The 14773-nt window shown below is 46.4% G+C and overlaps 3 protein-coding genes across 3 annotated transcripts; all 3 read left to right on the forward strand.

The window, feature by feature from the left end:
* The first annotated feature begins 5613 nt into the window (after positions 1-5613).
* On the forward strand, positions 5614-6966 carry LOC145974128 (uncharacterized). Its single transcript, XM_083103949.1, has one exon. The coding sequence runs from the start codon at positions 5614-5616 to the stop codon at positions 6964-6966; it is 1353 nt and encodes a 450-aa protein (XP_082960075.1).
* Positions 6967-11734: 4768 nt separating this feature from the next.
* LOC145974160 (uncharacterized) lies at positions 11735-12682 on the forward strand. The gene has a single exon (XM_083103988.1). It carries the CDS (start codon positions 11735-11737, stop codon positions 12680-12682), a length of 948 nt encoding a protein of 315 aa, XP_082960114.1.
* A 342-nt stretch (positions 12683-13024) lies between these two features.
* On the forward strand, positions 13025-14299 carry LOC145974161 (uncharacterized). Its single transcript, XM_083103989.1, has 2 exons — positions 13025-13552; positions 13808-14299. The coding sequence occupies exons 1-2, from the start codon at positions 13025-13027 to the stop codon at positions 14297-14299; spliced, it is 1020 nt and encodes a 339-aa protein (XP_082960115.1).
* Positions 14300-14773: the final 474 nt, after the last annotated feature.

A 14773-nucleotide genomic window follows, 5' to 3' on the forward strand; every position in this document is an offset into this window, starting at 1 on the left:
GGTTGCGGTTGAACCACTTGTCCACCTTAGGAATCAGACGGTGGGTCCATCTGCCCTTGGTGGAGGCGTCCCATAACTGTTGCCAGCGTTGGAGACTACTTCGTTGTTCCTCCGTCTTCAGTTCCTCAGCGCTCAGCGATGTTGATCCTCGGCGTCGATAGAAGGACCTCCGCTCTTCCGCCAGTACTCCGATGGGCAGCACTCCGGCAATAACACACACGGCATCTTCCGACACCGTGCGAAACGCACTTGCTATTCGCAAGGTGCTCAGCCGGTAGACTGGTGCCACCTTTCTTTGGGACTCCTGGAGCGTCAGTGCATCGACCCAGATTGCAATGCCATATGTGAGGACTGACGTGACTATTGATGACAGGAGCGCTCTCCTCTTCTGCTTAGGGCCTCCCACGTTGGGCATGATCGTGATAGGACCGTCCCGACCGCAGACGCCTTGGTGCTAGCGTGCTCCGCCTGCCGCGTGAAATTGAGCCTTGAGTCAATCATCACCCCCAGATACCGAATGAACGGCTGGGACGTGATTTTATGCTCGCCGACTCGCAGCGTGATGGTCTCCAGCTTCTTTCTGCTGGTGATCAGCACCGCCTCGGTCTTGTGTTCTGCCAGCTTCAGACCAACCGTCTCCATCCACCGGCGAATTCTCGCGAAGGCGACGTCGAAGAGGTTGTTGATATCCTCTAGGTGCTTCGCTACGATAACGAGAGCGAAGGTCACGAGCTTCACTGCTCTTGGCAGTACGAACTTAAGGAGTCCATCATACATGATGTTCCACAAGAGAGGCCCAAGTACCGAGCCCTGAGGTACTCCCCCAGTCACCCGATACTCTTGTGGACCGTTCTTCGTGTCATACTTGAGGACCCTGTCGGTGAAGTAGCTAGCTACCATCTTCTGCAGGTATCCTGGAACATCCATCCTCTCGAGAGCCTCCATGATACAGTCCCCTTGGCTGAGTTGAAGACGTTCTTGATGTCAAGCGTTGCCACCAAACAGTACATCTTCGATCCGCCCTTCCATCTCTCACCGGAGATCGCGTCCCTCGCAATGTTGACCACCAGGTCGATGGCATCAAGCGTAGAACGGCCTTTCCGAAAACCGTACTGGTTGTCCGCTAAGTGTTGCTCAGTCACTTCCTCGATTCTCCGGTGGATGATACGCTCCAGGACTTTGCCAGCTGTATCAAGCATGCAGAGTGGATGATAGGATAAAGGTTCGTTCGGCGGTTTTTTGCCCTTGGGGAGGAGAACCAGCTTCTGCTGCTTCCACTTCTCAGGGAAGATACCCTCCTAGAGGCACGCATTGTACATGTCCAGGAAGATCTCTGGTGCTGCATTGATGGCTGCTTTGAGCGCGACGTTGGGGATTCCGTCCAGCCCGGGAGCCTTCGTGTTTCCCACTTTCGCACACGCCTTCATCAGCTCCTCAACAGTCACGGGTGGGATCACTTCCTCCTCGTCCTTCTCGATCCGATGTTCACATGCAGGCTGCTGCGGGAACAGCACTGCAACGATCTTCTGCAACTGCTCTGGGCATGTGGGCGGGGTCATCGGCTGGCTCTTCAGCCGTGTCATGACCACTTTGTATGGCCGGCCCCATGGATCGCCGTCAACTTCCTCGATTAGTTCATCCCAGCATTTTCTCTTGCTGCACTTGATGACTTTAACGAGTCGTCGTCGTGCCTCCTTGTGCTTTGCGTCCAGCTCGTCGGAGTTGGGTTTTTTCCGGCCTCGCTGGGACAGCCTCTTCGTCCGAATACACTCCTGTCGAAGCGAAGCAACAGTGTCATTCCACCAATACATCGGCGGGAGCCGGTTGGTGGAGCGCTTTCGAGGCATCGTGGCGCCGCAGGCTTTAACAACCCGTCTCATCACGTCCTCTGCTTTTTGCATCGCGCTGCCTTCTCCGATCGGTCCATCATCAAGTGACGCGCGGAACAACTCCGGGTTGAATATGCTGGTCTTCCAGCCAAGCGTGTTCGTCTTCTTTGGTGCCGGTCCAGTACTTTCCCGGTCGGAGGATACCTCCCAGAAAATCAGCCGATGATCGCTGTGATTGTAGACGTCGGTCACCTTCCATGAGCTGTTCCTTCTCCCAAGGCTGCCGCCGACGAACGTGAGATCCACAATGGAGCTCTTCTCTCCTCTCGAGTAGATCGGTTTTACACCGCTGTTAACCAGGACGACATCCAGACAGGACATCGCCTTAAACAGCGCTCGACCCCTTGGATTCGTCTCCTTGCTCCCCCAGTCGACGGCCCAGGCGTTGAAGTCTCCCGCGATGGCCACGGAGAAGTGCTCCTTCGCGTCTTTGACCAGCCTGTTGAGAAAGTCCGTGAATTCATTGAAAGTCAGGCTAGATGGAGCATAACAGCTGTAGAAATGGATGTTCCCCAGCTTAGCTCCTGGAAGGGTAACTCGCCACAGGACCAGATGACAGCCTTTCCTGTGTAATCGGACATCGAGGATTGAGCGCTGAGTCGTCTGTATGGCTCCGAGATGATCAGGAGATCTGGCTTCAGTTCTCGCACCGTCTGCATGAGCAGGTCCTGCGCGGCCTCACAGTGGTTGAGGTTGTGTTGCACAACTCTCATCGACGCTTGGTGGTCAGCGCCTGGAGTGCCTCCTTGAAAGCGGCACACCTACTACTACCAGCAATGTGATCGCAGTTGTCCTCCTTCCATTTTTCGGTGCACAGGACACAGCGCGCATCCTTTGCGCACTTGGCGATTTTGTGGCCGTCTTCACCGCATTTGATGCAGTAATTGGTCCGGTCAATCTCACTCTTGCACTTTGAGGAGAGATGTCCAAAGTGCCAACACTTGAAGCACTTGGTAGGCCTTCTCACCTCTCTGATGCGACCTCACCCAGCCGATGCGGATCTTGCCCCCTTCACCGATGATCCTCCGTGCAGTTTCAGCAGAGAGCCTAACAGAGGCGATCTGGGTTTCCCCATACGCTTTCCGCAGAGACTTGACAGCCTCCACTGATATTGCGCTATCATCGCCCGCTGCTTTCTTGAGCGCGTTCGCGATTTCCTCCTTGGTAGTTGTTTCATCAAGATCCCTGATCTCAAGGTCCACTTGCTGCACCCTACTCACGACGTCTGCATCCTCTTTAAGAGCATCCGCCATAAGCTTCCGCAGTAGTTCCGCCTTGTCGGCACTCTTTTTGTCGAGGACGATCAGGAGCTGCCCTGTGTTCGTCCGACGTACCTTGTCGACATTTTCCTCAATCTGTTTACTGGAGGCGTCCAGCTTGATCTTCCGGAGTATGTCGGCGTAGATCATGTCTTGCCCTCCTTTGCGTGGATCATCAGCGCGTTTGGCAGCGTAGGAGATTCACGCTGCTTCCTGGGCTTCTTCTTCCTCTTCTTCACTTCTTCCTAGTCTCGGTTCCGCTCTCCGGTGGGCTCTCTTCTGCGTTGAGTCTCCATCGATTCATCCCGCTGTCTCCTTTTCGTCATCTGCGCCTCCGCCGAGGCCGGAGTTCGCACCTTCCGCTTCTTCCGATTCTTTTTCGACTTTGTCGTCGGTGCTCCCTTCTCCTCTTGGTCCTCGGTCGCTTCAGTTTCCTGTGTCGTCGATTCCGAGTCCATGCGGTAAAGTGATGGCGAGATCTGGGCGGTCCCATCCGTTCTGAGCGAGGTCGTTTGTCCGACCAGCGCCGCTCCTCCTGCAGACAGGAGCTCGTACAGCTGTCGCATCCTCCTGAAGGAGGACGACAGCTGTACGACGCTGATGCTCTTCGTCAGGGTGTTCGTCTCAGCGCTGATGTTTCTCCTCCCGATCAAGTGCTTGAGCAGGTCAGCTGTCAACTTTTCGTGCCGCTCCCACACTGTGGCCTTCCGCTTGAGAAGCTCCTCATATGAAGGAGGTGCCTTCTTCAAAGACTCCTGTCTCTTCTTTTCACTTGGCGCTTTGGATACCATGGAGGCCAAGTGGTCCACCTGCATGGTACTGCAGTTGCTGGATGACGACGAACGGGAGCCTGCTTGCCCACCCCCGGACGCCGGCACTGGGGTATCCCTCCCCTGCACCGTAGACGAAAGAATAGTTTGTTGTATCATTCCCGCCGCTGTGTGTTTGGTCCGCGGGGACTATGTGCTTACCCGAAGGTATCCCCTATCCGCCACTTGGGAACGCGCCGCGGTCGCAGTATCACCTCTGCGCCACCCCGAAGAATGGGCCGCGCGCGCGTGTGTGTGTGTGTGTGGATATGTATATAATTTACCTTTTTAAAAAGATTAAGATTTACAAATTATTCTGGTCTGCTTCGTATAAAGTCTTCCTTTAACATAATAACAAACGACATTTGTTATTCATTAAAAAGATATAATTTCATATAACAACAACGAAATAATATGAACTTGAACTATAATCGAATATATTTTACTAATCAATATAATTTCATATAGTAATAATTAAATAAGCTTACTTCGTGTCCTTCGTGAGCAACTGTCATTGAAAATCATTCACTTTATTACATGATAATTCAATACTACAACGATTGAAAAAAACAAATATTTTTGACATTTAGGGTGTAAAAAAAGTGTATATAGAAAGTGTTATTATTGTATGTTGAAAGTGTTTGAAGTGTTATATACGATATATCATATCATATGTAACTGTTCGCCTATCCCGAACGCCACGGACTGGCTCGCCGGTTCCCAGGATCCGGGAGTAGGAGGGAGAGCCAAACTTGCGAGACCCGTATTGTGGTTTAATCAGCGTTTATTGAAAATTTGTTAACAAAAGAGTAGGACTTATAACTAAGACTTAGATTAAGGGAGGACATACACCTAGGTGGGTCAAAAAAATCGATTTTTCAATTTTTACATTTTCTTATAGTATGATGTCTTAAAAATATTTTTGTAAAGTTTCAAATCAAAATTCAAAAAAATGAAAAAGTTATAGCGTTTTAAAGAGGTAGGCGTTCGGCCTCACAGTTACCCGGGCGAGCGCCGCAGCGGGTACTCGTTTTCTTTGTTCGATTTTCCTTACCTACAAACCTTTTTAACCGTTACGGCTCTTCTCTACAGCCAATCACGTTTGCCTAACGTGGCCCTATCACGTTTCCCTTGGGTCTTATTTTGAAGTATAATATAGTAGCTCTCGGCCTCAGTAGTTCGTTAGCCCTGCAGCTGTTCGTTTCGTTCGACGCATATTTCCGTTTCTATATTTCTTCCAAGTGCGAATAATTTTTTAAAATGAATAAAAAAGGATCGAGAGAGCTGAAATCAAAAGGCATCTTTCGCAAAGATAGAAAACGAAAGAAGTTACCTCCTGTAAATAAATACGACGCAGAAAAGGAAGAAGCAAGTACAAGTACCTCCGCTAAAAAGTTGAAAAACGCTGATAACGTATTTGTGCCAGAAGAAACTGATATTGGATACAGGATATTAAATTTTATTACTGTTTTTACGGCAATATCTGAATGTGTAAAGTGTAAAAATTGTGATGGTAATATAAAGTTCAGAGCAGAAAGTACACAAGGACTCGGATTTAAAATTTTAGTAATATGTACAACTTGTGATCCAATTTCTATTCCTTCGTGTCCATTTATTGGATCAGCATACGAAATAAACAGGCGGTTTTTCTTTGTTATGCGTTTATTAGGACTTGGATTGAACGGAGCAAAGAAATTTTGCGGAATTATGGACTTGCCGCCTCCTGTAGCGCAAAATACATACGACATAATTATCAATAATATTTGGCGTGCTTCTACAACCGTCTGCGAAATATTGTTGCGAAATGCTGTAAAAGAAGAAAAAAAAATATGTAAAGAAGAAAAGCTTGATGACTGTACAGAATTTTGTGTTTCTGGCGATGGCACATGGAGAAAACGCGGATTTACCTCATTATTTGGCGTTTCAAGTATTATAGGTTATTATTCAGGCAAAGTTTTAGATTTTATTGTTAAATCCTCGTTTTGTAAGGCTTGCGAATTTTGGAGTAATAAATCACATACAGTGGAATATGAAGACTGGCAAGAAAAACACAAAAATGAATGTTTGGCAAATCATGAAGGTTCTGCCGGAAAAATGGAAGTAGATGCTATGTGCGAAATGTTTTCAAGATCTGTGGAACGCTATGGAGTAAAATATGTTAATTACATTGGAGATGGTGACTCCAAAACATACTCAGGAATAATCAATTTAAAACCCTATGGTGATAACGTAATCATAAACAAAAAAGAATGTGTAGGACACGTACAAAAAAGAATGGGTAGTCGTCTTCGAGAATGTAAAAAAAAGAACAAACATCTTGGTGGTAAAAACAAATTAACTGGAAAACTTGTAGATAAATTGAGTGTGTACTATGGCTTAGCTATCAGAAGAAATTATAATTCCGTTGAATCAATGAAACAGGCGATTTGGGCTACTTTTTATCATTATAGCTCGACTGATAATCAACTGCAACATCATTATTGTCCACAAGGCTCAGAATCATGGTGTAGCTGGCAGCGAGCAAAAGCTGGAAATACATTACATATTTACAAGCATGATTATCAAGCTTTTCCAGACGATGTATTACAAGCTATTCGACCCATTTATGAAAATCTTAGCAACGAAAGATTATTGGAGCGTTGCGTAGGTGGTTTTACGCAAAATAATAATGAGAGCTTCAACAATATGATTTGGAAAATCGCTCCAAAAGTTATGCATAGTGGCGCGAAAATTGTGCAAATTGCAGCTTGTATAGCCACATGTATTTATAATGAAGGTGCATTATCACTATTACAAATAATGCAAGCTATGGACATCGCTGTAGGACCAAATGCACATCGATATGTTGTTGAAGAAGACTCGCGCCGCATAATGAAGGCGGAGCGCACCGCTCAAGAAATGACAAAGGAGGCTAAATTACGTCGCAGACAAGCCAGACTTCAATTATTGGACTCTGCTACGTCTGCTGAGGATTTATTATATGGCCCTACAGTAGATGATTCCGTGTAAGTAAAAAAAAATCACTGATATATTGCTTAAAAGTATACTTAAAACTTTAAACGCGTTTTTCTCGAAACAGTGTTTTCAAAATCGGTACCCAAAATATTTCGAGAACCACTGCATATATCGCATTCTGGTTTTTTTCCACTTATTCAGCATGAAATTATGCGGTTTTTGTCATAGCCGTTTTTTTTTCTTTTATTTTTTTTTATAGCCAAAAAACGGTCGATTTTTTAGGCGAAAATTCGTACCTTCAGATTCAGATGAACGCCATTTTTTAAATATTGCGAATTTTTAAAATCGGCTACGACAAAAACTAGATTTATTCATCTATTTTAAGAATCAATTGATTTTTTTTGTTTCAGATGAACCTTCTAAACAGCAGAGTGGGTACCGCAAAACATAACACGTGCGAACACGTCTGACGCCATTGATAATATTTCTTATATTTTTTAATATTTTTAAATGAAAATTTTACGTTGTATTAAGAAAAATACATATAACATATTAGTAAAAATCATATTTTAATAATCCTAATACTTTCCGCAAAAAAATTCGTGAATATAGGGTTATTTTTGATGCGTCTAGGTGTATGTCCCCCCTTAACAGAATATCTTACAAACTAACAGATTGATGCACGCGAATCTACTTGCTAAGGCTTAATGCTATCGTATGCTGGTGATGCCCTGGCAGCGGAGAGGTTGTGCCCGTCTCCGTCGACAGGAACGGTCAAGAGAGTCGAACGCTGGTGACGACCTGGCTGCGGAGAGGTTGTGCCCGTCTCCGTCGGCAGGAACGGTCAGGAACGTCGAACGCCGGTGATAACCTAGCTGCGGAGAGGTTGCGCCCGTCTCCGTCGACAGGAACGGTCAGGATTGCTCACTGGGAAGCGGTTCAGGAGGTCCTCGGTTGTACCCGGAGGCTAGGAGCCGGTCAGAGGCCGGCTGGGAAAAAGGTAGCGAAGTATCGCTCCGGCCGACTTATATACCGCTCGCCGGGATTCCCACTAGCGCTCCGTGGCAGCGAAGTGGGGCGGTTGGTCGAAGTGGGATCGCCCACTGGCGGAAACGCTTGGGGAGCGCCCAAAGGCGCCGAAAGTGCCCGGACGGTTGGTCGGCCCGGCCGTTTAATTAGTACGGCACTGTGGTGTCGTTACACATACTGTGATTCGTCGTCGCGGCGGCTGGTAAAACGACGCGTCGAAAATTTTTGTGCAAATTTATACGAAGGTAAGTTCTAAATTTATTTTTTACTTACATATACATATCTCATAATGATATAACTTTATTTCTAAAAATTAACGATATAATTTCATTCCTAAATCAGAGAACAACTTAACTATAATCCGAATTATTCCACACAATAAATACAAGAATCGTGGGCTCTGTCTTATCCAGAAAACCCGTAACAGCACTTTATAACAACATCTGAGAGTTCCTGTCAGTAATAACGCAACTGGTTTGAATAACAGAACAAAAGGTATGATATACACTGCCGTCGAAAAATTTCCGGACAATGTCTACACCTAAACTTAAAGTCTTCTCGCGTCTTCTTGAGGCTTCTCGCGTCAGTTTGTCTTCAATAGTATTTGACCTTATGGTATACCCATATTGTTTATACAACATACACGAAGCTCGATCTATCTATGCGCCGTTGCCGCGTGCCACTAGTGATCCATTGTTATTATTTCGAACTCACAATCAGCCTAGCGTCACCGGCGGAATTTTGCCTAACCACTCTGTAGTGTAATTCTTGTACTCAACTTCGCAATATCGTGTATTCACATTGATAAGAGGTCGAACTAGTAAGTATTTTAACTCCTATTGTCATTTTACTGAGTTCAAACCGAATATTTAAAAGAAGACTATCACATAGTATTTTTCGTTCTTTTTTTCAAAGATAATGGGTCAAGGGTCTACACTAAGCGTAGAAAAACGTGCAGCAGTCACTGCACTTCATAACGATGGTCGCAGCGTACGTTATATTGCGGAAAAACTGAATATACCGCGGTCTACCGTAAGCGATGCTATTACTCGCTTCCAAAGAACTGGCTGTAATAAGGACAAGGCTCGCACTGGAAGGCCTCGAGTTACTTCCAAATCAGAGGATCAGTCCCTAGTCTTAATGTCAAAGAGGAATAGGATGCTTACCGCACCAGAAATCCAATCGCGGTTCAATGAAAGTCATGAACATCAGATATCAGTAACTACTGTCAAGGATCGTTTGCACAGAGCCGGCCTTTGGGGCAGAGTTTCCACTAGAAAACCGTTCCTCCGGCGTGGAAACAGGGCGAAAAGACTTCAGTGGGCTCAAAATCACAAAGACTGGACCATCGAAGACTGGAAGAAAGTCTTGTGGACCGACGAATCAAAGTTCGAAATTTTTGGTCAAAAACGAAGAAAGTATGTCCGTCGCGCGTCTTCGGAAAAAATGCACCCAGACTGCATAACTCCTACAGTTAAACACGGTGGAGGATCCGTGATGGTGTGGGGATGTTTCAGTTATACAGGCGTGGGAGATCTTCACAGAATCAAGGGAACACTTGAGCAAAAAGGCTACCACTCGATTCTGAGTAGGCATTGTATTCCGTCTGGCAAACGTTTAATTGGTCGTGGGTTTTTCGTGCAGCAAGACAATGACCCGAAACATACTTCGAAATTATGTTCCAACTATCTGCAACGTAAAGAGGTAAGCGGAGCACTCAAAATGATGGTGTGAAGCCCTGGAGTCCGCCTGCGAAGTCACGCGAGGGAGAATCCTGGCCGCCATTGGTACCTGAAAATAAAGAGGAAAATGGAGGCTGACACGGAGTGGGTGCTGAGGCCCCCATACAGGGGAGGTCAGCGCTCATTCCAGTCAGACAGGACTTGCCTTCAACCAATAGGGGCATTCCTACCATGATATTCACTGGCAGGGGAAACGCCGGAGAGGCACCTATATATAAAGGAATCCGAATTAAGGAGAACATCCAAATAGTGCCGCCAAGAGATGCATGGAGACCGCAACTCGTACCCTTATTCTAGTGAGACGACGCCGCAGAGAGAGCATAACGTGCCTTATTCTAGTGAGATGACGCTGCAGATAGGACATGATATGCCACAGCAGCCGTCACAGCAACAACAGCAGGAATGCGTTACAGTAGAGAAGAAAGGAAGAATAGTGCGGAAAGAAAGGACTGGGAAGAAAAGTAAATCGGAGGTGAGAAAGGAGAAGAGGAGGTTTCCGAAAACGGCCGCTATAAAAGGCAGTAGCGGCGATTTCTTTTATGCAGATGCCCTTAAACGGGCACGATCAGAAATCTCATTAAAAGATCTAGACATTCAGTCACCCAGAACCCGCAAGGTTGAGCGGCACCACTATAATCGAAACCTCAGGCCCGGACAATGTTGAGAAGACCGACCGTCTTGCTGCTGAGATGCAGAAAATTCTACTGGGTGAAGCCCTTGTGATCAGACCTAATATCAGAGGTGAAATAAGATTGTCTGGTCTGGACGAATCCATTACGACTGATGAAGTTCGTGCAGCCGTAGCCAGTGAGGGATCATGCAAGCCCGAAGAAATAAAGATCGGAAAAATAGGACGTACACGTGCGGGTGTTGGCATCGTATGGGTGCAATGCCCTAAGGCGTCCGCGGTGGCGCTGGCTGACAAAAAGCGAATACAGATTGGCTGGACATCCGCTAGGGTGGAGCTCCTGCAAACGCGCCCCATGCAATGCCACAAATGCTGGCGAATAGAACACGTCCGTGAAAGATGCGTCGAGCAAGGATTACACCGGTTGCTGTTTTAGATGCGGTGCATCTGGGCACAAGGCACCGGCATGCAAGAATAAAGCTAAGTGCATGCTTTGTTTGGATATGCACATGGATGGAGGACATCGTATGGGATCTTCCAGATGCCTCGGGGCTAAAATCCCTCCCTCGCCTGCCACGAGCGGTGGTTCAAATGTAGATAGTTCTGTAAATAATAGTAGTAGTAGTCCACTTGTACATGGCAGCACGTCTGTACAGAGTAGTAGTACGCAGACTATTAGTAGCCCACCGAAATCCAGCCCGTCTGATAGACAACAAAGCAGTCCGACTATGGATGACAGGAACCCGTCTGAGAGGAGGACAGACAAAGCGATGGACGTGCAGTAGGCTGATATGTGTATTTACATATTTACATATATACATGTTGGTCTCTTGCATATTTACAAATATTTACAATGATCAGATTGTTGCAAGCTAATCTGAATAACTGTAGAGCAGCACAGGATCTCCTAATGCAAACCGAAAGAGAACACAGGATAGATATATCTCTGATCTCTGAACCACATCGAATCCCTAGTGACCCCACCTGAGTTGCTAGTACCAACGGAACAGCGGCCATCCACTGGAACGTGAATGATCTGCCATGCACTGGAGTCCTTAAGAAACAAGGTCACTTCTCGGTAGCCATGCAACGGAATGACTTGATAGTCATGTCCTGCTATATTTCCCCTAACGTCGACAATAGGGTTTACGAGGAGTTCCTCGATGAATTAGACGACAGCGTGATGGAGGTGGCTGGTCATGATATCGTAATAGGAGGGGATTTTAACTCCAAATCGGTACTTTGGGGGTGCTCCCACACCAACACCCGTGGGGACCGACTAGCACGCTGGTGCGCCAGCAGAGATTTGGTGCTGGTCAATTCTGGTAACCAACCTACCTGTATAAGGCCCCAAAGCACATCGGTGGTCGATATCACCTGGAGCAATACGACCGTAAGAACACGTATCGCCTGGTGAAGGATAATGGAAGAAGAAACGTTGTCAGATCACAAATACATTAGTTTCGCTATTTACATTGATAAAAGAGCCCGTGCTACTTACAAGAAAAAGAAATATGTTAGATGGGCATATAAAAAGTTTGAAGAAGATCTATACAAGGAAGCCCTGGAGTGGAGCTGTATCGGTCAGATCCCAGAGGCAGACACGTGCAAAGCTGCGCAATGGACTCAGAAGGCTCTCACAACTGCCTGCGACTACTCCATGCCGAGAGTCGCACCGATACGCAAAGACAGCTTATATTGGTGGAGCAGTAAAATCGCGGACCTGAGGAAAATCTGCAACAACGCCAGGAGACGCTGGCAAAAGGCTAAAGGTAACAAGCCGATCGATGTGGTCTTGGAGAGAGAGGAGACGTACAGAGCCTGCAAGAGAGACCTCCGTTGCGAGATTAAGAAAGCTAAGGCTTTGGCCTGGGATGACCTATTAGGTACAATCGAGCGGGACCCTTGGGGTTTACCGTACCGCATCGTGTTAAAAAAACTGAGAAGAGCCACTCCGAGCCTTACTGAGACATTTAAACTGGATACACTCGACCAGATCGTCAATAACTTATTCCCAGATGATATACACTGGGACAGTGGCATATTTGTCGATGACGATGAGATATGGCGAGAAGAGTACGATGTAAATATACAAGAGTTATGTAATATCCTAAGGAAGAAATCCAGTGCAAACAAGGCTCCGGGAATAGATGGCATCAAGTCGGTCTTCCTGAGGCGTATACCGGAGGCGTTTCTTAAGAAACTAACAAATATTTACAATATGTACATAAGAAAAGGCGAGTTTCCGAAGATCTGGAAACGCTCGATCCTAATACTAATACCGAAAGGAAAGTTAAATCTCCCAATGCCCCGAAAGTACGTCCTATATGCCTTTTCAGCGAACTGGGAAAAACACTCGAACGCATTATAGAGGCGAGACTGCAAGACTGGATGGATCGACACCCTGAGTCCAGATTAGCCGCAAACCAATTTGGTTTCCGCAGAAATACATCCACCTGCGATGCTCTGCTTGTAGTACAAGAATTTGTCACGGACGCCCGTGCAGATCGCGAAGTAGTGGTTGGCGTCAGCCTCGATATCACGAACGCGTTTAATTCGCTGAAGTGGAGCTGTATCAGGCAGGCACTTAAGGACAAAGGCTTTCCTACCTATTTACGGAAAATCATCGACAGCTACCTCTCGGATAGAGAGATTGAATACCCTACTATGGAGGGGACAACACACACGAGAAAGATTACTGCAGGGGTTCCACATGGTTCGGTCCTTGGACCGACCCTGTGGAACATCACATGATTGGGTGCTCCGTACTCCTCTCGAGGAAGGTTGCGTAATCCTGGGGTACGCCGATGACACCCTGATACTGTCCAAAGCCAATACCACAGAAGAGGCAATCGCGAAAGTCAACTTGCAAAACAGCAGAACACTCAGACGTGTCGAGAGACTAGGTCTAAAGATAGCAGAAAGTAAAACTGGCGTAATAATATTTAACGCTAACACTAATATTTACAATGCTATGTACAAAGTGAGAGTGAACCGCGAGGAGATCGCGATTTGTACCTCTATTAAATATTTAGGATTACTCCTAGATAAGAACTGGAAGTTTACTGAGCACTTCGATTATATTGAGGAAAAAGTCTCGCGAGTTATTCGAGCCCTCAGTAGCTTAATGCCTAACTTGAAAGGGCCACGTGAAAAGAAGAAAAGGCTCTATGCGCACGCGATTAGCTCAATTATTAATTATGGAGCTCCTATCTGGAGTACAGCTACTACCAATAGGAAGGTACGCGACAAACTAAGGCGTATCCAACGAACGCTGGCCATACGCGTCATAGCAGGATACCGCACTGTATCTGCGGATGCTGCTCTCCTTTTGGCTAGAATTGTCCCCTCTGACATTCATGCGTCATATTACCGGAGAGTTTTTCTTCGCATACACGATCTGAAAAGACGCGAGGAGTGGAACAGGCTTGTAGAGAGAGAGATAAAAAGAGACGAAGAGACTCTGCTCAGACGCTAATGGCGAATACATTTACAGCGGCACGATGTAGCAGGCCTACGAACCTGTCAAGCCATCCTGCCAGTCATAGATTTATGGATTTCCAGGAGCCATGGAGAAGTCACCTTCCATATGACTCAACTCCTTTCAGGACACGGCTGCTTTTACAAGTATGTTTACCGGATCGGTAAAGCTGACTCGGTTATGTGTCTATTTTGCGAAACAGAAGAAGACTCTCCCGATCACACCATTCAACGGTGCGAAGAATGGAGAGACGAAAGAGAGTTGCTTTGCAGCGTTATCGGACGAGACTTATCACTAAGTACGATCGTACAAAAGATGTTGGAGTCAACGGAGAACTGGGAAGCCTTTCTCACCTTCGCGGAGAAAGTCATGTCCGCCAAGGAAGAAGACGAACGAGCTCGCGAACGCCTTCGAGCAGGTAGCATTGACCAATTTAACTCAATTACCATATACACTACTAGTGACTACACTGATAACGACTACTATCTGACTTCTGATTTGACGTAGAGGGTCCATGACACTTTACCATATCATACAGTACACTACCATCACATTATACTACACAATATCGTCCACTAGCATAAGGCACATCTACATGGGGTACATGTTCGCCTGTCATTCATTTATTCATGGGGATATGGAGGGTGGAAGGGCTGGAGTAGGAGTGGGTAGGGGGTAGGGTAAAGGGGAGATATAATTGGGGGAAGGGATTCATTCATTCATTCATTCATTCATCCATACATTCATCCACCCATCTAATCATCTACTTATCACACACACTTTTACATACACACGCGCATGTCATACGCACACACGCACACATGAAGGACCAGGGTAGAACCCAATGATGACAAGGGTGAGAGCTTAGCTATCGAATTTGACCATATATATAAATATACAGAAAGTCCAGAAAACACACAGTCATACGGGGTGATTCAAAATAACCCCCTTGTCCCTGAAATGACACATTCTTGAATCAAT

This window comes from Camponotus vicinus, unplaced genomic scaffold, assembly GCF_025532165.1.
Source record: "Camponotus vicinus isolate PSW18456_S1 unplaced genomic scaffold, iyCamVici1.0 SCAF_7, whole genome shotgun sequence".
Taxonomy (NCBI): Eukaryota; Metazoa; Arthropoda; class Insecta; order Hymenoptera; family Formicidae; genus Camponotus; species Camponotus vicinus.

Coding starts and splice junctions, on each gene's coding strand:
- LOC145974128 (XM_083103949.1), top strand. CDS start 5,614: ATGCGTTTATTAGGACTTGGATTGAACGGAGCAAAGAAATTTTGCGGA.
- LOC145974160 (XM_083103988.1), top strand. CDS start 11,735: ATGGAAGAAGAAACGTTGTCAGATCACAAATACATTAGTTTCGCTATT.
- LOC145974161 (XM_083103989.1), top strand. CDS start 13,025: ATGGTTCGGTCCTTGGACCGACCCTGTGGAACATCACATGATTGGGTG. Junction 13,553..13,807: donor CAGCTACTACCAATAGGAAG/GTACGCGACAAA, acceptor ATACATTTACAG/CGGCACGATGTAGCAGGCCT.